At 46.0% G+C, this 23,144-nt stretch overlaps 1 protein-coding gene across 4 annotated transcripts in view; it reads right to left on the minus strand.

Annotated features, from left to right (window-relative positions):
* The window catches only part of SHISA6 (shisa family member 6), a 304,147-nt gene that overhangs the window by 264,828 nt on the left and 16,175 nt on the right, over window positions 1–23,144 (minus strand). For all 4 annotated transcript variants that reach the window (XM_074319591.1, XM_074319590.1, XM_074319589.1 and 1 more), the window contains exon 3: window positions 15,153–15,313. In XM_074319591.1, the coding sequence (XP_074175692.1) occupies window positions 15,153–15,313 (161 nt within the window). The remainder of the gene's footprint in view (window positions 1–15,152; window positions 15,314–23,144) is intronic.

Below are 23,144 nucleotides of genomic sequence, written 5' to 3' on the forward strand. Positions count from 1 at the left end.
GAATGATAGTGATGGTGATTACGGCAATAATAATGATGATGGTAACGGTGACAGTGATAGTGATGGTGATGGTGATGATAATGATGGAAACGGTGACGGTGACAATGAGAAGAAAAGGAGGAGGAGGAGGAAAGAGGAAGAGAGAGAAAGACAAATGGTAACTGCTGAAGAGCATACTGGTTTTCACTGCATCATTCAATCACTTGAAAATTTTTCATTAGCTAAAAATTGCTCAGCATAAGAAGTTAAGAATAAATAAATATACCCTGAAGCTGAGTCTTTCTTATGTCCTCCCTCCCTCCCACCCAGCCCAAGCCTCCGTCTCCCAACCATCACTTGGATGTTGTGATAGCTCCCACTTCCTTCCCACCATTTCCTTTCCTCCATTTTTGCCTTTCTGGCGTCTATCCTCAACGTGACAGCCAGAGTGATTATATAAAACACAAGTCAGATTGTATCACTTCTCTGCTGCGAACCCCACAATGGCTCCTGTCACGCTCAGAATGAAACTCAAGACCCTAACGTGGCCCACAAGGCCCCACCTCTCTGACTTCATCCACTGCTGCATTTCTACTCTGGCTCTCTCCAATCCAGGCACTCTGGTCTTCTTGTTGCCCAAACACACCAGGTAGGCTCTCACCTCTGCCCTGCACACACACACATCACACGTGGCTCATTCTCTCAGTCATTCCATCTCTGCTTCAGTAATTCAACTAATAATTCAGGTCCCTTCAAATCAGGCTTCTCCCTACAACTTCCCATCACTTTCTACTTCCCTTCCCTGCTCTAAATCTCTCTGAAGTGTTTATCATTACCTGATTTTATGTTGTATGTCTATGGATTTATTTTCTGTCTCCTCTAATTGAATGAAGCGCCATGAGACTAGGGACTTTGTTCTGTTCACTCCCATGTCCCCAGTGCCTGATACCCAGTAAAGGATCAAAATTGTTTTTGCCTAAACTAAGGGATCGGTGTATCTTGAGTTGTACTCTGACCTCTCCCTTTCCTTCCTCCCAAGGTGATGCTAATGGGCTGTGGTCCTCATGCCTCTTCCTCTGTGCACCTCTCACCTCAGACCCTCACAAGCTTCCTCTCCTCTTGCAAATTCCCTTGCAGGGTCCAATCTTGCCCCATTCCCATCCCATCATTAGCCCCAATGAGCCACATGGCACCTCTACAGTAGGCACTCCCCACTTTCCACATCTCTCCTGCCCCCTAGGGACACAGCCCTTATGTTTAAAAGGGGAGGGAGAATCCCCTGCTCAGAGCAGCCTTCTCCAACAGGACACAGAGATCCAGTTCCTTCTGGCCTTTCCCCCGGTTCTTTAATCACTACCGTCTGTCTACAGAAAAGCCACAACCAACCTCTCCAAAGGAACTGGTCACAGCTCCTCTTCGCAAACTGCGGGTTCCCTTGGCATCCCTGCCCAACAGGCTCTTACTGGCCCCAGTTCACCAGCCAGGAACACCCTACACCATCCTCCTCGCCCATTTAATCCTACCCACCCCTCGAGGCACTTAATGATGCCCACCCTGACCAGAGCAGCTTTCTCTGAACCTTCTGAGCCTGTGGCCTGTAATTCTGGTGGGGCATCTGTATGGCTGATTATCCTGTCATTGTATAGTCTTGTCTTTCTGCTCCCGGGTTTAAGCTCCTGAGGCTGGGACTGTGTCTAACCCATCATCTCACTCCCGTAGAACCTAATGGAATGCTCAGCACATACTGGGCGCTTCACATCTAGCTGTGGATGGCTCAAAGCCGCCTCCTCCTCCTCCTCCTCCATCTTTGGTTCCTAAATAGCCTTTACTCTGTAGGCAATGGACCTGGAACCCCCTGGGGAGAAATGCCCAATCTGACAGGAGCTGGGTGCCCTCTCGTCTAGCGAGCTCTTATCCTTCACAGCCCTGAGGGCCTGGGCCGTTTGGCCGCCCTCCCTCGAGTCTGCAGCTATTTGTTTTCCTTGCCCTCTTGCTCTTGTCCTCTCTGCACCGCGTACTGTTGGTCCCTCTGTTTTGCCAACTCACCAAGGTAATTGTGAATTCTAACCCTGTCCGCAGCTCTTTGGCTTTCCCTCTCCCCTGTACCTCATTTTCATGACAGCCAGAACCTATTCTAAATCCTACTGCTTCCTGGGCATGTTGGGTAATTAGTGGCCCAGCTCAGTGACTCTCCCTTCTCCCTCGGCCATATGGTGAGATCAGGCTCCATCTGCCCCCGACTCAGACTGCCTCCATGGCGGGAGGGGCAGGAGGGTTCCGTTCTGGCCAAGCTGACACGGCCATTGCAGCGCCCAGGCCCTGGGGGTGGGGAGGACACCTCGGGTACAGCTGGCCTGGCCGGAGCAAGGGCAGCTCCTCTGGCTTCTGGAAGGCTCTGTATCCAGGCACACCCCTTCTTAAGGCAATCCCAGGCTGGGAAAAGCCATTCGACCTCCCTCCACCACACCTTGGATCAAAATACAGGGACTCACTTTCTAAATGGGATTAAATTGTGAGGTGGGAATAAACTCTTCCTCTCGTGACAAGCCGGGCATTGGGAATGGAATGATGACTTGGCTCTACAGGGTTCTGACCCTGAGGATCACAGAATCCCAAGAGAAAGGCAAACTGGTGTAGCCACTCTGAGTGCGCTCGGCATCAGGCAGCCTGGCTGAGACCCACACCTGCCACTGACAAGGGTGGACCGGGTAGGGGATGTCCCACTGCGCCCTGCCCCTCCAGCCACGTCTGCTGGGCTAGTGCGAAGACACACAGAAGAAAGCTCTGAACACAGCTCGCCCTCAACAAATGCCAGCTATCGTTCCTAGCATATCTCAGAAAGGGAGAACCTTAAAAGTTGCGAGGCCAGTCTCCCCGCAAGCTGAAAATGCCCAGTGACCCCCCAGCCCTGCTTGAACGCATCTGGCTCAGTTCATGGCAAAGCGGTCTGTCCTGGAGCTGAGGGTTCACAACAGGAGAACATCTGCCCTTAGGCTGAGCAGACATTGGTCTCCTCTGGCATCCTCCCTGCAGTCCCAAGTCCACACACCGGGCAACCAGGAGCAGACATAGAGCCACAGCCACAGGACAGACTTCACATAGCTGCAGGGGCTCCAGTGCCCTGTCTGCAGCACCGGTCAGTTTGTCGTCAGGGCCGGGGCTCCAGGGTCAGACTTCCTGCATTCAGAGCCCAGACCAGCCCCTCCTGGTTGTGTATTTTGGACAGGATTCTGAAGACCCCGAGCCTCAAGTTCCTCATCTACAAAGTGGGCACGATAATAAGGACTGCCTCATAGGGTTGCTACCAAATTTAAATAAGTCAGTGCATGGAAAGTGCTTTAACAAGTACCGTCAGTTAGTATCATTTAAAGAACCAGGTTCTCAGGCTTCGCAGAAGTCGTGTCACCATCCGTGGTGCAGGTTCAGCACACCAGCCAAGAGGAAAGCAGGCATGTCACCTCCTTGGATCCAGACCCACGCTTCTTTCCAGTCTGAAAACAGCTGTGTCGAGAGGTACCGACTGATCTCCTTGGTTTGTTCTCACAAAACAGAGTCATACACCCCTATGATTCTCTCACATGACCTGCTGCTCCCCACATGGGACTTATTGGGTCTTCTGACCCAAACTCAGGATTTTTAACGCACCATTCACTGTATGGCTCATGTGTGCCAGGCCCTAAGCCAGGCACCGGGGATCGAGGGGTGAGCTGGGCTGACGCCAGATGTGCCTTGGGGAAACCAGATAGCAAAGAGGTTATTAACTCATTTACTCCTCACTACAATACATTGGGAGAGAGTCCAACTTACAGACCAGGAAACTGAGGCACAGAGAGGTTAAGTAATTTGGTCAAGGCCCCTGGGTTAGTTAGGAAGACGTGAGCTGGGCTCCAAGCTGGGGCTGATAATCTTCACCCACTCCACTGACTCCACACTGACAGGCAGCCCAGCTGCCATCGGCTCCCAGGGGAAAGGCTCACCCAGCCAGGGAATGGGGAGAAGTGAGCACTAAGCCGAGGAGAGATAACGAGGAATAGAAGAGACTGATAGAGAGTGGACAAGAAAAGAATATTCCAGACAGCCAAAAGCAGAGCATGCATGGGAAGCCTGAGGAGCCAGAGAGAATGTGCCCCCAAGAATTGAGTGGGCTCAGGTGGCCAGAGCTTTGGCGTTAATGGAGGAAGGGATGGGAGTGCCCTTCCGGCCACAGACCAAGTGGGAGCCTGCGCCTCGAACTTGCAAAGCTGTGTGAAGGAGAGGATGGAAGCCAGTAGGCTGTGGGCTGAAGAGTGGGAGGGAGGGAAGGAAGTCAGGCAGCAGGTGTAGACAACTGTTTTGCAAAGTTCAGCTGTCAGGGAGAGAAGAAGGGGGGTGGGAGGGTGTGAAACGGAGGGAGGGCTGTCCCTCTGCATTGAGGTGGGGGAGCGGAGCACACTTACATGCTAAAGGAACGGAGCACGCAGAGAAGGAAGGGAGGGGGTACAGATCAAGGGGCGAGGTGTCTGAGGACGGGAAATAAATGGGATCTGAGATACAAGAGGAGAGATGAGCTTTCAACAGCACAAAGGGGCTTGTTCAATGTACCCTTTGGGTGTCTATACCCATGGAGACATTGTGAACCCTGAGTCTGTCATGATCCACGGGGTGCTGGCCAGCCCTCCTAGTGATCTGTCACTTGTAAATGTAATATGCACGCTTTCCATACCATCACCCGGGTGATAGACAAAGCCACCGAGAAGGTCAAGGCTGAAGACCCTGGTCTCCACTGTGATGTAGTTAATCCATCAACCCTCATTAGGGCCCATTCCACTGGCTGTAAAATCAGGATCCGGCCACACTCTGGCCAGAATCACAGGAAATGGGTCCTGACACTTAAGGAGCACATCCTGGGTTTCTGGATTGGCCATTGGCTCCCCCGCAGCATCCTGGCGACGGATGTGTCCCTATTCACGCGTCACATGGAAGTAAATGTCACCTGGAAGGTGCCTGTGACTTTCAGAGAGAGGTTAAAATAGGAATTGACAAACCAGAGACCATGGCCAAATTCTTCCCTACCGACTATTCTTGTAAATAACGTTTTATGGGAATACAGCTGTGCCCAATCATTTACGTATTACTGTGGCTGCTTTCGCACTTTCGTGGCACAAATGAGTAGCTGCAATGCAGACCTTATGGCCACAGAGCCTGAAACACGTACAATCTGGCCCTTTCCATAAAAAGTGGAAGAGCCCCGGACTAAGAGGGCTGTCGCCTTATCCAAGCTGAGCTGGGATTGGACCTTGGTTTGTCTGATTCTGACACCCACAGGCAATGGCTGTACCACTTTGCCCTTTGTGGGTGTATCTCCTTGTGGAGGAGGAAGTCAGAGAAAGTGCTCTCATTAACCCAAGTTGTTATTAGAAATGTTCACTGGTTACTCTGCTTCTCAACAGAGCCTATTTCCACCACTTGGCAACCAGGGTAATCTTATTAAAACAGAAATCAGCTCATCGTAGTTCAATAAAATCCAGACTTCGTGCTGTGGTCTCCAAGACCCTGCATGGCTGGCCCATGTCTCTCCCTCTGTTCTCATCATGCACTGCCCACTCCTTCATTCACCACTTGGCACCGTGTCTCCTTGCTATTCCTTGAACATGCCAGGTTCGCTCTCCTGCCTCAGGGTCTTTGCGCTTGCTGTTCCTTCTGCCTAGAACGTTCTTCCTCCAGATGTCCTCATGGTGACCTCCTCCCCATCAGTCAGGTGCCACTTGTTAGGACCACACTGTCAAAAAAGGACTCCCTCCCTCCAGTGTTCGCCTAACACATCACCTGCCTGCTTGTGTCCTGAGCACCTAGCATTCTCTGAAGGTATTTCCTTGTTTACTTGATGTTTCCTCCAACACAGTGGAAGCTCCATGAAGGAAGAGGGTGTGTTTTTGTTCAGGACTGAAACTTAAACTCAGGTAGACACTTAATATTACTAACAATTAACTCAGTTCTGTTTAATGTAAATCTGACGCGAATCACAGATGTGGGTCACATGTATAATTGTACATTTTTTAGTAGTCACGTTAAAAAATAAAAACAGGTGAAATTAATTTTAGTAATGAACTCTACTTAACCCAATATATCCAAAATATTATCATTTCAACATATATGATTTCAACATATAAACAAGTTATGGAGATATTTTTACATTCTTTTTTTTATACCAACTCTGAAACCTTACAAGGCTCTGAAAGCATTCAACAGCCACATGTGACATAGGGACCAACATATGAGGTGGTACGTACTTAAAACAGTGTTTCCCTGCACTGATCACTTTACATTAAAACTCATTTAATCACCACAATAGTCCTAGAAGGGAGATACTATCATTGGTCCCATTTCACAGATGGGGAAATCTAGGTAGAGTCTGGCTTAACACCAGACAGTCTGGCTCCATATTCCATGCCTTTAACCACCACCTAAATTGCCTTTCATTCTTGGTTGAAGGCGTGGATGAATCAAATGATGGAATTTCATAGAAAGGTTCCAGTATCACACAGAACCAAGTAAAAACAAGAATATAAATGGGGAAGGGCTCAGAAATAGACCATGTAATGTTCTCATTGTCCAGAAATCACTCAATTGCAGTGTCCCCAAACCCAAAAAGAAAGGAAAATATGAGAACAACCAAAATGAACATAAAAGAATGGATAAAATGCAGGTCCTTTCATCGAGAAAGGTGGTCAGGGCCTGTGGACTCTTACTTATCACACAAACTTAAGAAGCTTGGTTGTCTGCTTGCTCAGTCTAGAGTGAAGCCTTAGCGTCTAAGAAAGGGGAGTGGCTATGCTGAGGAGGATGCTGAACCCAATGCAGGAAACAGTAACAGCAAACCATAGACGCTGACCCTGGAACCCATAGACCTCTGCATTGTGAAGGGGCCTCACACCCACACACACTGAACCTCTGAGAGTATCCCTCTCACAGAATGTTCCTTCCAGACTTGATTCACCCCCCTTGTGATTTCCACAGGCTGCCCACACCTTTTTTCACACCCCACTACCCCTCCTTTTCAGCCCGTTGAACTCTTGGGCATCTTTCACGGCCCCCTCAAGCATCCTGGCCTCCACGGAATCTCAGGTTTCCCATTCCTTCCCTTGCACCTGCACCCTGCATTGCCCTTGTGGGGCTGTCTACGTGCTTGTCAAACTTCATCAGGGGGTGGGGGCTGATAGAGCTCCATTCATGGACCCCGCAGTACCCAACACGGCATCGGGCACGTGATAAGCTCATTGTAAACTATTTGGGAAGACAGAGTGATATGTAGTGTATTTAGCATAATGCCCCTATCTTTTAGAAACAGTGAGACACAAAAATCAGTTTTAGATGCTTCGAAGGGCAAATGCTGCCATGTCTAAAGCTGGGGTCAAGTGTAACGGCCCGCTCTTTGCGAAGCTGAGATGAATGATACCTTGCTGTCTATGTGTAATATGAAGTGAAATATAAAAAACAGTAACAGAAGAGCAGCTCAATAGCACAGTCCCTGAAGCCCAGGCTTGGATTAGAAATCCTCTTTCTACCGGTGACTATGGGTATGACCTTGGGGCAAGGTCTCCAATCTCCTTGTCCTCAATTTTCTCATCTGTAAAATAGGATAACTGTGATACTACCTCACAGACTTGTGCTGAGTAAAGGATATAACATGGGTAAAGCACGTATAGTGGTACCTGGTACTTCATATTAACTACCATGTTTCCCCGAAAATAAGACCTAGCCGGACAATCAGCTCTAATGAGTCTTTTGGAGCAAAAAATTAATATAAGACCCTGTCTTATAGTAAAATAAGACCGGGTCTTTATAATGTAATATAATATAATATAATATAATATAATATAATATAATATAATATAATATAATATAATATAATATAATACCGGGTCTTATATTAATTTTTGCTCCAAAAGACACATTAGAGCTGATTGTTCGGTTACGTCTTATTTTCGGGGAAGCACGGTATATTATAAGCACCAATTAATGTTATTCCTGTTGTCAAGGATTAGTGATACCTTTTGTTTTCCACCAGCCTTGACTCAGTGAACTTTCTGGGTTTTTTCTACCCTCTAAGAAGGCAATAGTCAAACAGTTGCTGCCTCATGTGGCTGCTGTGGTCAGCCTTTAGTTCACCCTAAGTCATCCCCAGGCAGAGACCTGCAGGACAATGGCTGCAAGAACAAGGGCACAGTGTTGAGGAAGTGGGGGTGACCCAACATCTGGGCAAAGAGTTAGGAGACCCCACTTGGGAAAGGCCAATGCCAGCCTGCTAGGAGACTGTCCAAACAACAGGTATAGGTTTAGAAAGAAATTACTGCCAATAGAAAACTCAGAAGTGACAGGGAATGGCCAAGAAAGTGGTACCAAGAACGAAAAGACAGGACCACTGCAGGCTAACTTAGTGAATGTTTTAACAGAAAAGCTGAGGACCCCCCAAGGTAAGAGATGGATCAGTAGGATCAGGGAAACTATGAAAAGGAACATAGGCAGAGGGAAGCAGTGCCCATGCTGATGATGAAAACGCAGATGGCTACTGAGCATGAACTCTGAGCCATGCCAGTGCCACGCCTTTAAAATACATGGATTATTTCACTCAACTCTTTCAGTGGCCATTTGAGGAGGGTGCTAGTTATTCCCATTTTACAGACATGGAATCGAAGTGATGTAGGGGATCCAGGATTCACACCCAGGTCTATCTAGCGGCACAGACCACATTTTCAACTCCAGCATTGAGGCTGGATGCTGAGGCCTGGCCCTACCACCTTTTACCGAGGTGCCCCTGAGTGCCTCACTTTCCTCACAGGCCAAGTACAGGTTGGGTCAGCCAATCTCACCATCCCCTTAGTCTTGTGAGGTGATCAATCTCAGGCCCTTCTAGAATAAGACAATCTGTTCCTCTGAGGATGATTGAGAAAAGAAAAGTCCCTTTTCCCATGAGAGGCTGAGGTTGACCAGAAGTTTCCCAGAGTTCAGGTGTATGGCCCAAGTCACCTGGCTTCACCTGCAGTCCTAAACCTGTGCCTGGGAAGAGGGGATCTGAGCTGCCTGGGCTTCTCAGACCTCTGTAAAGGAGTCTTTCTTGAAAGAGTAAGCAGAATAGGCAGGGCCGCTCTGAGCCCAGCCAGGGAAGTGAAGTCCCCACTTCTGGCCATGCTGAACCATGGAGACAGGAGGAAAGGCCCTGGAGTTTGGTGAGAAGCCCGGGCACCGGAAACCAGGGCCTCAGCTCAGCTCACCAACAGATGACCAGCCCACTGGGCTGTCAAAGTGACTGACTCCACACTAATGTTATAAAGAGGACTGCAGAAGGGGCGTCAGCTTTGATGGGAGCTCTTCCACATGCAGCTATGACCAATACCTACATGCTGGTTCCTACATCCATCCTTGTAAAGGACAGCGTCCTCATTCATTCATTCCCTGAACATAGTCAGTGGGCAACGATGATGATCTTCCCGGCAATGTTCTTGGGTCTAGGATATCACTGAGAATAAAAAGACAAATCCCTTGCCTACATGGAGCTTACATTCTGCTAGGGACAAAGACAATAAACCGACAAACTAGCCAATATACCATGTTAGATGGTGTGAGTACTCTGAAGAAAATAAAGCAGGGGACGGATGGCATTACATGAGTTGGTTAAGAAAGGTGGTGCTGTGTGAGCATCAAATTTCACAGCACATACCTCTGGTTCTGGAAAGTTTCTGGCCACCAAACTGAGGGGGAAAATACCCTGAGGCAAGAACACGCATGGCATGAGAAGGAACAGGGTGTCGGGGTGCCAGTGACAGAAGCAGAAGGCAATAGTCTGGGGTTGGGGAGCACGGAGGGGCTAGCCATGCAGGGCTGTGACAAAGTACCCCTGTCTTAGGAGTCCAGCCTTCATTGTTGGTCTCCACAAATCTTAGCGTCACATCCCTTGGCTCCCTCAGTCTGCCATTAAAGCGTACGGCTTTGACAAGAGGCAGAATGACTGATTGCTCATTTATACAACTCACAGTGGTGTGTAGCTGGGGCATAAATATTTATTTCCTCCAGCTGATGCCACTCTTGATAATGGGAAGTTGGAGAGCAAAACTTTGGAAGCCCAACAAATGATGTCATTGCTACTGCAAGGGACGGTTACCCCACTCTTCCCCACCTGTGAGTCAGTGAGTCGGGCCAGGTAAACACGCGAGGTCTCCACTCTTCCCTTCCATGAACACCAAGCAAACCTACAGCAAGCCTTTGAGATCCTGGGCTCAGGGGACTTGCAACTACAGATGTGGCACATTCCCTGATGCCTGGCTCCACTTGGCACTCTAATCAATTCTGGAATTTCTACTCATACCTGCTGCTGACAGGTGTCCCCACTCATAGCTGCAGACTGACGCCCTCCCTGAGATAAGCGTGAGTCCTCCATTCTTTTCTGCCTAACTGCCCTGGAGAGAACTTCACACCGCAGCCGACTCACCTGGACCAGCCGGGCTCCATCTTTTGGATCTTGATGTGAACCCAAGTTCCACCGTCCTCAAGATGCTTTCCTTACTTGACAGGGTCCCTCTCAGCTCTGGTTCTCAGAGTTTGCTGAACCATGGAACCAGGAGGGAAGGTCTTGAAAAACACCAATGCCCAGGGTCTACGCCAGAACAATTAAATCAGAATCTCTGGGGTGAGGGCCAGGCGTTGGTATTTTCAGAAGTGCCTGTATGATTCCAGTGCATGGCCAGGGCTGGGGGTCACTATGCTAAGAGGATGTTCTTCAATGTTAAGGTGCACACAAATTGTCTAAAGATCCTGTTAAAACGCAGATTCTGATTCAGTAGGTCTGGGGAAGAGCCCAAGATGCTGCATCTCTAACAAGCTCCAATGGGATGCAGCCCCTGCCGGCCCAGGGGCCACACGTTGAGCAGCGAGGGTCTAGAGGCAGCCAGATTTGAGGGGTGGGGGATGGAAGTGGGCTGCGCTAATTTTCTACATCCAAGGTAACTGTCCATTATGAAGCTCCCTTGAAAGTTGGAAAGCTACTTCTGGAAGAGTTAGGATAAAAGACTCTTATAGAAGGAAAGAGGAATTTTCTGCAGTGTGGGAATAGGAACTCCTATACCTAAGAAATGTTACAAGATCCACTCTCCATCACAAATAAAATGTCTAACAGAGTGTCCAGCACATAGTAGGTGCTCCATAAATTGTACTTGTACTACTTACGGTATCATTGTTTTTATTATTATTAAGGAAGGACTCTCACTTCCACTTCCTAAACTAAATGAGGCTGTGCTTTCGACGTCCAAGGCTCGCAGGGCTCTACAAGCTCTACAAAGCACTTCCATTTCCAGAGGAGGTGCCTCAAGCAGGGGCCAAACACAGGAAACCTGGGCCCAGGGGCTTTCATTTCAGACACAACTCCATGGTCCCTACCTGGTCAAAGGACACCAATGCCTTTGTTTCTCTCATATTTGATTCCTTTGTGTGAGTGGTGAATACGAGGTCTGACAACTAAGTTCGCGAACTTGTTGTACCAATGTTACTAACATTTCTTAATATCAGAGGGATTATTCATTATGAATTTATACCAACTGGACAAACATTTAACCAAGTTTACTATTTGGAAGTGCTGAAAAGGCTGCATGAAAGTTACGTGAAAATGAACTGAACTTTTCGCCAACCTTTCATGGCTCTTGCATCACGACAATGCACCAGCTCACACGGCACTGTCTATGAGGGAGTTTTTAGCCAGTAAACAAATAACTGTATTGGAACACCCTCCCTACTCACCTGATCTGGCCCCCAATGACTTCTTCCTTTAACCAAAGATAAAGGAACTATTGAAAGGAAAACATTTTGATGACATTCAGGACATCAAGGGTAATGTGATGACAGCTCTGATGGTCATTCCAGAAAAAGAGTTCTGAAATTGCTTTGAAGGGTGGACTAGGCACTGGTGTCGGTGCATAGCTTTCCAAGGGGAGTACCTCAAAGGTGACCATAGTGATATTGAGCAATGAGGTATGTAGCACGTTTTCTAGGATGAGTTCACGAACTTAACTGTCCGACCTCATATATTTCCATAACCCAGTCATGGCTAACCTTGAGGGCTTGCTACATGCGAGGATTTGCTTTAAGGCTCTAAGTGGTTTAACTCATTACATCCTTAAAACAACTCTAGGCAGTAGGTACTATTAACTTCAAGGGCAGACAAGGAAACTCAGAAAGGCAAAGAAATTTGCCCGAGGTCACACACGTAGCAACGGTTAGGGCCAGAAAACAAACTGAGGAGATATGTTTCAGAGCCCACGCTTTTCCAGTGCTTCTCAAACTTTGTTTACTAAGTGATTTCTTTAGGACGCAGTTTTCTCATTCAGCAGGTGAGACAGAGCCTGAGGTGCTGCCTTTCTCACAAACTCCCAGATGACGTGGATGAGGTAGGTTCATGGACAACATTTTGAGAAGCAAAACGCATCTGCCTCCTGGTGTTTCCGGGTACCTTTCTTAAGATCCCCCTAAAAGACTCCTGCCACCACACTCCTTCAATCAGTGGTTTCTTGATGTGATGAATGGCGAAATCACAGTCAGTCACCACTTTGGACTCTTAGGCAAAGTTCTGTTTAAATTCTGCTCAAATTGCAGTATTTTGTGGCAAAGGATGTCAGCTTTTGGAAAAGCAGTTGCGTCCATCATAAGCCATAGCTGTTGAGGGTTGTTATGAAATTGCTCTTAAATTTAAGTGCTTTCCGGCCCAGGCAAACAACTGCCACCTCTAAAAGCAAAGTAAAGAGCTCCAATCTGAGAAATACAGGGAGGGATTTCTCCAAACATAGGAGAGAATCATATAACTATAAGCTTCCTTTCTTTCTCGGATCACTAGAGGAGAGGATGTATATAGAAACCAGAAGAAATGACAAATCTTCCTGCCCAGTGAAAGGCATTAAGGGCAAATCAGGACTGTCTACTTAATCAGTCTGGACTCAGTGGCTGGAAACTAGCTGGCCTGTGAATGAGACAGAGAAAACCAGAGCAGAGAGGAGTGAAGGTAAACTCCCAGGGGTGCTTTGGATACCAGAGTGACTGGGCGTTCTGGAATTGCAGACAAGGTTCTGGAGGAGCCTCACTTCCAACCATGAATCTTTGGGGAGACAAAAACGCCCTGCTCAAAGTTGGTCTAAATACCACGGTGAGAGTCAACAGTGATCAATGATCATAAGGATTAGTTCAAATGGCGCCTTTATGCCATTTCCATAGTCCAGTGACTCTCAAACTTTGCTCCATATTGGAATCACCTGGGAAGCTTTAAACATACCCCACCATGCTCAGGCCCCACCCCAACATCAATGAAATCACAATCTCTGGGTTTGGGGCCCAGGTACCCTTAATTTTTAAAGCTTCCCAGGTGATTCCAATGTGCAGCCCAATTGTGAGCCATTGGCACAGTCTTTCAGTGTCCTCACTCATACAATGAAAGACTCCATCTGGACCAGTGGTTCTTCACCCTGTCCACACATTAAAATCACCTTGGGGAGATTTTTAAAACATACTGATGCATCCCTAGAAGTTCTGGTGAATTTGTGGGGCCCAGGCACCAGCGTTTTTAACAGCTCACCATGTGATTCTAATGTACAGCTGGGCAGGTAAGTATGGGAGTAGATGTTTTTTGCCAAGATGCCTTCTATTGCTTACATTTTAAGCATTTATGACAGTAAGGCTAAAAATGCATCTTAAACTTTTTGCAAAGGTGAATCTCTCATCTTTACTCTTAAATCAGCGACCTCTAACTTTGGAACAGTCTATGAGTCTTCTTAAATCCTATGCAAAATGTTGGATGAATACGTATATTCATATATATGTATTATTTTCTAAGGAGAATGTCCCTAACTTTTATCAAAGTCTCAAAAAATTTAACTCTATTATGTTAAAGGCAAGTTTATGATTTCTGATTTAATAAGCTTAAGAAAATTCAAGAATGAATGGAAAATAAATTTGATCTCAGTGCACATCCTCTATAATTTTGAATTTACAACACACCTACTGCCACCTAGTGGTTGCATATCCTTATTGCAGGTTTAGTTCAGACCACCTAGCCCATCTTCTGAAAGGGTGATGGGTGTGAAGATTTCAGATCCAAATATCAAAACAGAAGCTGTGTCAGAGGCTGGGATGAGTATTACGCGGTCTTATAATGCTCACAATGAGCGATGACTTCTCCAGTTGTACTTGTAAGGAGACTGTCCTCTCAGATACTTTGGATTCATATCCCCCACTAAGATATTAGGGTTTTCTAGTCCTGCTTGTTGTTGCCTTTATGCATCAGTTCAAATCCTGGCTTTCTTTCTTAGATCCCTGTGTCCTTGGGTCCTTAGAACCCTCTGAACCTTTCTGTTCCTCATATGAAACAACCAAAATACAAGTGCTTTTAAGACTGCTATGAAGAATAAGAAAATATTAATACATGTAAAATGCTTGGCCTTCACACTTGGCACAGAACAAGAGCCCAATAAAGATGAGGTTATGTTACTGTCATTACTGATGTCTTATTATCATTAACGTGTTAGTGACATTGTCAGAGTCACTCATTTCCTTGAGCTTCATTATCGTTCCAGACAACAGAGAAAATAAGCCATGCTCTGTTTCCTTCCTAGGGTTCTAGCAATGACCAAGTAAAATAGTAGAAGGCATATTGCTATTATATGGCAACTCGTCATCTATCCAGGGACTCTCCAGAGCACAGGCAAGGATCACCCTACAATACAGACATAATCTCTACTCTCAGAAAGTGCCTTTTAAGATTCCAATAGTTGAGTGGTCTCTGCAATGGACTGCAGCAATTTCTTGCCACATATTTAGCATCCTAGGCAGCCTAAACCTTCCCCCCACAGGGCAAGTAGGTGACGGAACTTCACCACGGTTGCCACAAGCTCCCTTTCAAGTAAGAGGATTACACCAGCCACTCAGTAAATCACAGATGCCCTAAATCAACATCTGTCTTCCAGCCCAGACACAGTGGCTGCAGTATCTCCCATGCCAACCCCTCCCCCGGGGGACAGTCCCCAGACTCTTTCACAAGCCCGCCTGCCCATTAGAGAGTCTCTCACAGCACAGGCTCCATGACCTGCCTCATCGGAGCAGCAACATCACCGAAACCTCTCACCAGCCTCAGCAAAGATTCAAGGCAATCAGCTCGCACTTACCTGGAGTCGGCTTGGCCGTACGCACAGGGGTGTAGTGGTTTTTGGAGGACGATCTGACCGGCGTGTTCTCTTTGGGGGAGGTATCGATAGCCGAGATCGTTTCTCTTTCACAGTGTGCTATGGGGATTGGTCCCTGTTGCCTCAAGATGTCAGCCAGAGCCCTAAACGAGGAGGAGATGACACAGATTTCACTGAGCAGGTGTGTGTGGGTCACAAAGCCCCTTGGATGTGCGGAGCTAGGGGAGGAGATGGAGACACAGCCTTCAGCTCTCAGTAGTCACAGTGTCACCTGGGGCTGGTGTCAGTGGACAAGCAAGATAGAAGTTGCCATGCCTGGGGAAACAGGGACTTAAAGGCAGTGATTATGGTTTCTTTCTTTAATTCATTTCACATTAAGGAGTTCTGAGCCCCTTTAAAAGATTGGCTTCCCCCAATAACCCCCACCCCCCATTCCAGGCAGATACCTGCAGCAGCTGGGCAGCTGAATGCTACTGCAGTGAACGGCTGACACTGTCGGCCTCCAATTCAGCAGCAGGCTACTAATATCAGGGGGACCAACTTCCCCATAGGAAAACACACACAGCATGTACTCTATGCTGGTGACCCAAATAAGTACAGCACACGGCTCCTGCCATCAAGGAAAGGCATGATTTAGCTGCAAAGACAGGATGTACAGATAAAAAGATAAAGAACAGAACACATGGATGGTACAGACAGGGAACACAACTGAAGCTTAGAGGAGAGAGCAATTACCAACAGAGAGGAAAACATACAGGAAGAAGGAGAAATGCTCAGAGATGCTGCTGTCCCTGGAGAGGCCCACCCCTCGGCAAGGACCCAGTGACCCCAAGGGAACAGCTTTTATTCACTCAACACCTAGTCTCAATAACCAAAGCTGCACTTATTAAAGACTCAGCATGCATCAATCCTTGCAAAGACAGAGATAAACAAGACACAACATCTGCTATTGAAGGGCTCACAATTTAGTGGAAATCACTCCCCAACCTGGTTTCAAACAGGACTCCCTCTGTGGCTGTGACACATGAGATAAGCAGTGTTGATGGAAAACAGAGACATGGAGGAATACTCTGAAAAGGCAAAGATGAGTGTGGACAAGCCACAAGAAACCACCATCTGGATACTGTCAATTTAGGACCAGGTTCCCCAGGTCTGAGTGAACCCCTGTTTTGCACAAGCCGGGCAAGGACTCTTCCATCTACTCAGGGTGTCCCTGAGGTGTGGGGGGTAAGGTATCACACCTCCAGGTCTCTCCCAGCCAGCCCGGCCCACCCCAGGGTTCATTCACACTAGAATTCCAACTCCTGCACTCTGCCCCCATGGAAATTGACAACGCTGGCAGTTTAAAAAAACGTGTCTGAGAGTGAATTGTTTCCTTCCATTATGCTGCCTCTGACATGCTGATCCTTCCTGGGAGAAGAGCATCAAGCTGGCAATCTTATCATTCAGTGACATTTATACAGCAATTTCAGCTTTTCTAAATGCTTTCCCCTCACTAGCTTTCTTTTCTCTCAGGCGGTAAAGGGAGGAGCAGACACATGCCACCACCCCCATTCACTTCAGTGGACCAAGTCGTGAGGGAGAACATAGAAGCTCGCTAGTTTGGTAAAGGAAGTTCAGGCTGACCTGTGACCTGGGTCAGAGACCTGAGGTTCAGGGCCTGGGAATAAGAAAAAAGGATTGCCCTGAAGGTCAAGAGATTTGGGTTCTAATCCCAGCTCTGTCACTGATGAGCTGTGAAACTTTGGACAGATATGCTCATCTCTAAAATTAAACTTTAATCTCTGCCCTCCCCCCCCCCCGTTAGCAAAGCAAGGGTTTATACTAACACGACCCCCTAAGATCCCTTCTAACTTCAAAATGTGATAAGTATTTTATTTTTTTAACCACACATGCATGCAAGTTGCCTAATTCCTCCATCCCACTGTTTATCAAAGACACTTTCCTACCATGTTTACAGGGTAAGAAAATAGTGAGCTACAAGTTAAAATGGAAATATAAACCAATGGAATAGAACTGAGAGCCCAGAAATAAATAGATCTATGGTCTATTGACTTTCAAGGATGCCAAGAGCATTCAATGGGGAAGGAACAGTGTCTTCAACAAATGATGCTGGAACAACTGGATATCTACGTGCAAAAGAATGAAGTTGGACCCTTAATTCATACCATATAAAAATTAACTCAAAATGATCATAGACCTAAAGATTAGACCTAAAACTATAAACTCTTAGAAAATATAAAAGTAAATCTTTGTGCCATGGATTTAGCAATAGATTCTTAGATACGACACCAAAAATATAAGCAACAAAAGAAAGAAATAAACTGGACGTCATCAAAACTAAGAACTTTTCTGTATCAGAGGATACCATCAAGAAAATGAAAGAAAGAAACCACCCATAGAATGGGGAAAGGCATTTGCATATTTTTAAGTATTATCATAGTTCTGATAAGAGACTTATATCCAGACTATATAAAGATCTCTTACAATTCAACAATAAAAACAAGCAACCCAATTTAAAAATGGACAAAGGATATAAATAGACATTTTTCCAAAGAAGCTATGCATGAAAAGTAGCTCAATACCATTAGTCATCAGAAAAATGCAAATGAAAACCACAATGACATACCCCTTCACACTCACTAGGATGGCTATAACCAAAAAAGACACATAATACCAAATGTTGGCAAGGATGTAACAAAATCAGAGCCTTCATACACTGCTGGTGGGAATGTAAAACGGTGCAGGCCCTTTGGGAAACAGTATGGCAGTTCCTCAAAATGTTAAACACAGAGTTACCATATGGCCCAGCAATTCTACTCCTAGGTATATACCCAAGAGAAATGAAAACGTGTCCACACAAAAGTTGTCTGTGAAAGTTTATAGCAGCATGATTAATAATAGCCAAAAGATGGAAACAATCCACGTCCATCAACTGATGAATAGATAAACAAAATGTGGTGTAGTCACACAATGGATTATTATTATTCAGTCTTAAAAATGCAACAAAGAGCTGATACATAGTACAACATGAATGAACCTTGAAAACATCATGCTAAGTGAAGAAGCCAGTTACAAAAGACCCCATGTTGCATGACTGATTCTATCTATACAAAGTGTCCAGATTAGGCAGATCTAGAGATAGAAAGTAGATTTGTGGTTCCAAAGGGCTGGGGAAGGAGAAAATGGGGAGTTATTACTAATATGCATGGGTTTCTTTTGGGGAAGGTGAAAATGTTCTAAAATTAGATAGCAATGATAGTTGGACAACTCTGTAAATGTACAAAAATCACTGATGTACACTTGAAGATTTAAGGATAAATTTTATGCTGTAAGTAAATTACATCTCAATAAAGCTGCTATTACAAAAGAAAAGGTTTATATTATTGTCCTTTCTTTTTCTTGCCTCCCAAGTTCTTACAAAGATGCCGACCTGTCTGGTGCCCATGAAGGAGTATGGATTCTTGTGGTTAAGTCCACTGCTTTCAGTAGGCGAAGTCTGAATCTACATCAGTCATTTCCCATAGTGATTTTGTCCCCCAGGGGACATTTGGCAATATCTGAAGGCATTGTTGGCACTCACAACTGGAGAGAGAGGGAAGTGCCACTGGCATCTGGTGGGTGGAGGCCAGGGGTACTGCTAAACTCCTATAATTCAAAGAACAGCCCCCACAACAAAGGATTATATGGGCCCAAATGCCAATAGTGGCATGGTTGAGAAACCCTGATTGATCTACAGCACCAGATGAAGTGGGTCTTTGATTATGGCTCAATGCAATCTATTCCACAGGTATCTACTGGGAACCCATACCAAGATTGGACACTTGGGTTAGGTTCTGAGACACATGAACCTCCCGAAGGAGGGAACCTTACCTGTTTGGGCCATCAGCGTATCCTCAAGGTCTTGGCACACTGCCCAGCTTTGTTACATAAACAGAGAAAGGAAAGAAGGTCCCTGTCCCAGCCTTCACAAGCTTTCAGCCCAGCATCACTCTTGTCCACAATCACAGTGTAAATGGCAATTTCAGATTCACTCGGGGGCTCATTGGCCAAGGAGGATGCAGCAGAGATTTTCAAACTGAGTTCACCTCTCCCAGGATGGGGAGACTTTTGGTGCCATCTCCTGAGAAGCCTTGCAGGATTCAGGCTCTGATGACTGAGGGGGAAAGACCATCAGGCTGGATGGATAACTGGCATGCTTGGATGTGGGTTGCTGCTGGAGAATTAATTTTAACTGGGTTGTAGCAAGGCTGTCTCCACCTGAAGGTAATAATTGGCACTGTGTCCTCTTCTCCAGGATACAATGCCCAGTTGGCTGGGCTGAGCAGGGCAGCACAACCCAAGAGGAGGGACGTGCTAAGGAAGGTATACCTGGAGTGATAGGCTACCTGGGTACAGTAGGGACCCTGCCCTGTGCGGTCCCAATGAGAAGCATGGTAGCCAGGGTGGTGGTCACCCTTCCCCTGTGGGGTTCCCTGATTCGTGACCACCACTGTCCAAGATCCATCCTTCTCCAGTGCCTTCTGGCAACTAGGAAGGTGGCCCTAATTCCCAGACACCATGTCCTTAGGAGTGAACCCCTCTGCCAGCTACTTCCCCCTTTCCCCAACTCCCCCTCCCCCTCCCTCAGCTCCTCAGCTCAGTGACCTCCCTCCTTGCTCCCATTCCTCTCCACCTTCCATCCCCTTCTCTCCAGGGTGCTTGATAAATATTCTTCTAATTCTGAAATGTACGATCCCAGTCTCACCTAATTAATTTGGATACGCCGGAGGAAATGGGTTAAGGCCTGAGCTACTTTCTAACCGCAGGAAAGAAAATTGGCCACTGAGGAACGGGGAAGTGAATTCTGTAAAACAGCAGGTGGCAGCTTCCAGTTCGGAGAGAGGGACACAGACTTCCAAGGAGAAGGGTAGACAGACAGACAATGGCAAACAGAGAGACACAAGGACAGAGGTAGAGATAGAGAGGGAAAGGAAACAGGTGGAGAGAGAAGGACAGAAACGGAGCCAAACAGATGGAAAGACAGTGAGTGAGTCAGAGACTCAGAGGCAGAGAGAGGCAGAGGGAGAAATTCAAAGATGAGGGAGAGAAAGAAAGAGACAGACGAGGAAATAGACAGTGAAGGGGGACAGAGGCAAGTAGGGAAAAGGAGAGGGAGAGAAAATGAGAAACAGTCAGAGAAATTCAGAGAAAGAAAGTGACCCAGAAGGCAAGAGACATTCAGAGAGAAAGAGAATCAGAGGGAGAGAGATGGAGGTGGGCAAGTGAGGAGGACAGGTTCCCGGCCACGTGATGCCGCACCGGCCCTTCCATGCTACACGTGTCTATTTTAAGAACTTGAAAAATCGTGCTCATTGTCGCTCATTCCACTCTGCCCCTCCCCCCAGTGCCACTTCTGCTATCATATCTGCATATATCAAACAAAAGAATGCTTTTTGCCTGAATTATCTGGATAACCGCCCTCCTTCGCGCTCCCTTCGGCATGTGAATTTCTTGGCTTTTGTACAAGGTGGCAGGCAGGGGAGAGTAAATTAACTGGGCAGCACATCTAAGCAGGGAGAATAGTCATTCCGTCAGTCAGGCCAGGAAACTTGAGAGTTTTTCTTCAGTATTCGTTTGGATACTAACCATCTGCCTAACTGAGATACCATCTTACATTTGGATAGCACTTAAACAGTTTCTAAATGTGCTCACGTGCCTTACCCAGTGTGATGTCCGCCCTAACCCTGTGACCTTTGTAGCTACTATTACCCCATCTTTTAACAAGAAACTGAGGCTCAGACTAATCCTAGGACTAGAACAAGAAGGATTGAATTTGAACCCAGAGCTTGTGACTTGAGTCTGAGGGTCTGGCTCTTACACATGAGTACGTCTCATTTTCCTTTGAATCTGCAGCCTGAACACGTCTTCCTGCGCTCTCCATCTGGGGCTGCTAATTTAGCAAATGCCACTTAATATTGGGCATGGAGAAACAATTAGTAAATGAGTGATTCAGGTCAACACCAATTATTTATTTGCTTAAAACCTTGGTTAATATTGTCAGTGGTCCCAAGGAAATGAAAGTATGTTTGAAGTTCCCTAAGTGTTATCTCAACACCAGGGACCAAGCCCAGTCAACATTTTGATGTGCGGCCACCTGCATTCAAGACATGAAATCGTTCTTAAAATAGCAAAAGATTTCCCTAAACAATAAAAAAAACAGAACACCTTGTTCATAATTTTGCTTCATAGACTTGCCTGCTTAGGAAATTAAAGGCTATCACTTATTAAGCAATTACTATGTGTCAGAAACTGGGCTAAATTCTTATGTGTATATTACATAATCCTCAAAACAACCTCATATAACAGGTGCTATCAGTTGCCACATTTTACAGATGAGAAAACTGAGATTTTGAGAGATTAGATATTTTGCCCAATGTTACACAACTAGTAAGTGGTAAATATAGATTTCAAACATGTAGTAAACTACAGAAGTTGACTTTATATCACTGGATTATCCATTCAGCCATTTGTCCATACATACATACATACACACATCTGACACACCATCCATCCATCCATCCATCCATCCATTGATCAATCCATATATACATCTAACACTCCATGTATTCATCTGTACATACATACATACGTAATACACACATCTAACACTCCATCCATCCACCCATCCATCACTCCATCCATTCAACTGTCCATCCATTCACCTGTACAACATACACACATACATACATACATACATACATACATACAACATTCCATTCACCCATCCATCTGTCCATCCATACATACATACATCTAACACTCCATCCATTCATATGTCCACCCACCCACCCACCCACCATTCCAACTCTCCATCACTTAATCATATTTGTTTTTCACATACTATGTCCCAGCAATGGTCTCTGAACACAATATTTTAGAGTGATCAATCTTTAGTATAAAAATATACCCAGGCAGAACTCAGCTGCCCCTCAACTGCCCAGTTCTATCCACCTTAGAGTATAATCAACAGCTCTGAAAGTTTTTACATTGCTTTACCATGAGACCTTCTGGCCAAATGCAATTCTGAGTAGAACACCAATATAATTCGCTAGACCCTTGCTCTGCATGAGACCCAACCGAGGAGCCAGAGTCCTGCTATACCAAGCTCCTGCCCTCTTTCCAGGAGTCTCTAGGCTTCATAGAGTTTCCAAGCTTGAAAACAAACATGGCAAACGAGTGCCAAATAAAAAAGAAAACTTGGAATTTTTTGTCACAATCTTCACTCACTGAACAGACGGTAAAACTTAGATACCCCCACCTCCAAATTAAGTGGCAAACCTGGGAGCCCTAGTTCATCTGCTAAGTCTTTTTCACCTCAACTAATGCTTTTCACGTGGGTCCCATGAATGTCACCGCTCACTAAAGAGGGACAAATGGAAACCAGCCTCCTGTCTCTGTAGTGTCTCTGGATTTCGCAGCCATTTAAATGCCAGGGAAGGAAGAAAATAAGTTCAGCTAGTGTTCAATCAGTTTTCTTGTGCAGAGAGCAAGACAAGCTGGTTAGTTTAGACCCTTCATCACGCCCGTTCTCTTTTTCAGGAGGAACAGGAAGAAATTTTTGCTGTTGGATAGGTATGATAGAAAGCCAAATAAATGAATAATCCATTAATAAGCTATTCTGGTTAATGCTCTTATTCCTAAGGACTGAAAATACTCTTGGTTTTGAAGAATTTTATAAAAGCATACCTGCCTACTTAAGTAGAGTACACTGAATATAATTTTTTTAAATGCAAGGTTCTTCTATGAGAGGGCCACCAGTCTAATTTTTAGTTCTCTTCACAGCGAAAACTAAGTAAAATGCAGGTAGTCTAGGAAATGGAGCTATTCATATAAAAACTGCAGGACAAACCATGGAAGGTTTTTCCTTTTCCTAAGTAAATCTCTGATAGCCACTTCTTTTGGATTTCTCCTAAAAGTAGAGTGTAGACATTC

This window comes from Rhinolophus sinicus, linkage group LG15, assembly GCF_036562045.2.
Source record: "Rhinolophus sinicus isolate RSC01 linkage group LG15, ASM3656204v1, whole genome shotgun sequence".
In the NCBI taxonomy this organism is placed as follows: domain Eukaryota; kingdom Metazoa; phylum Chordata; class Mammalia; order Chiroptera; family Rhinolophidae; genus Rhinolophus; species Rhinolophus sinicus.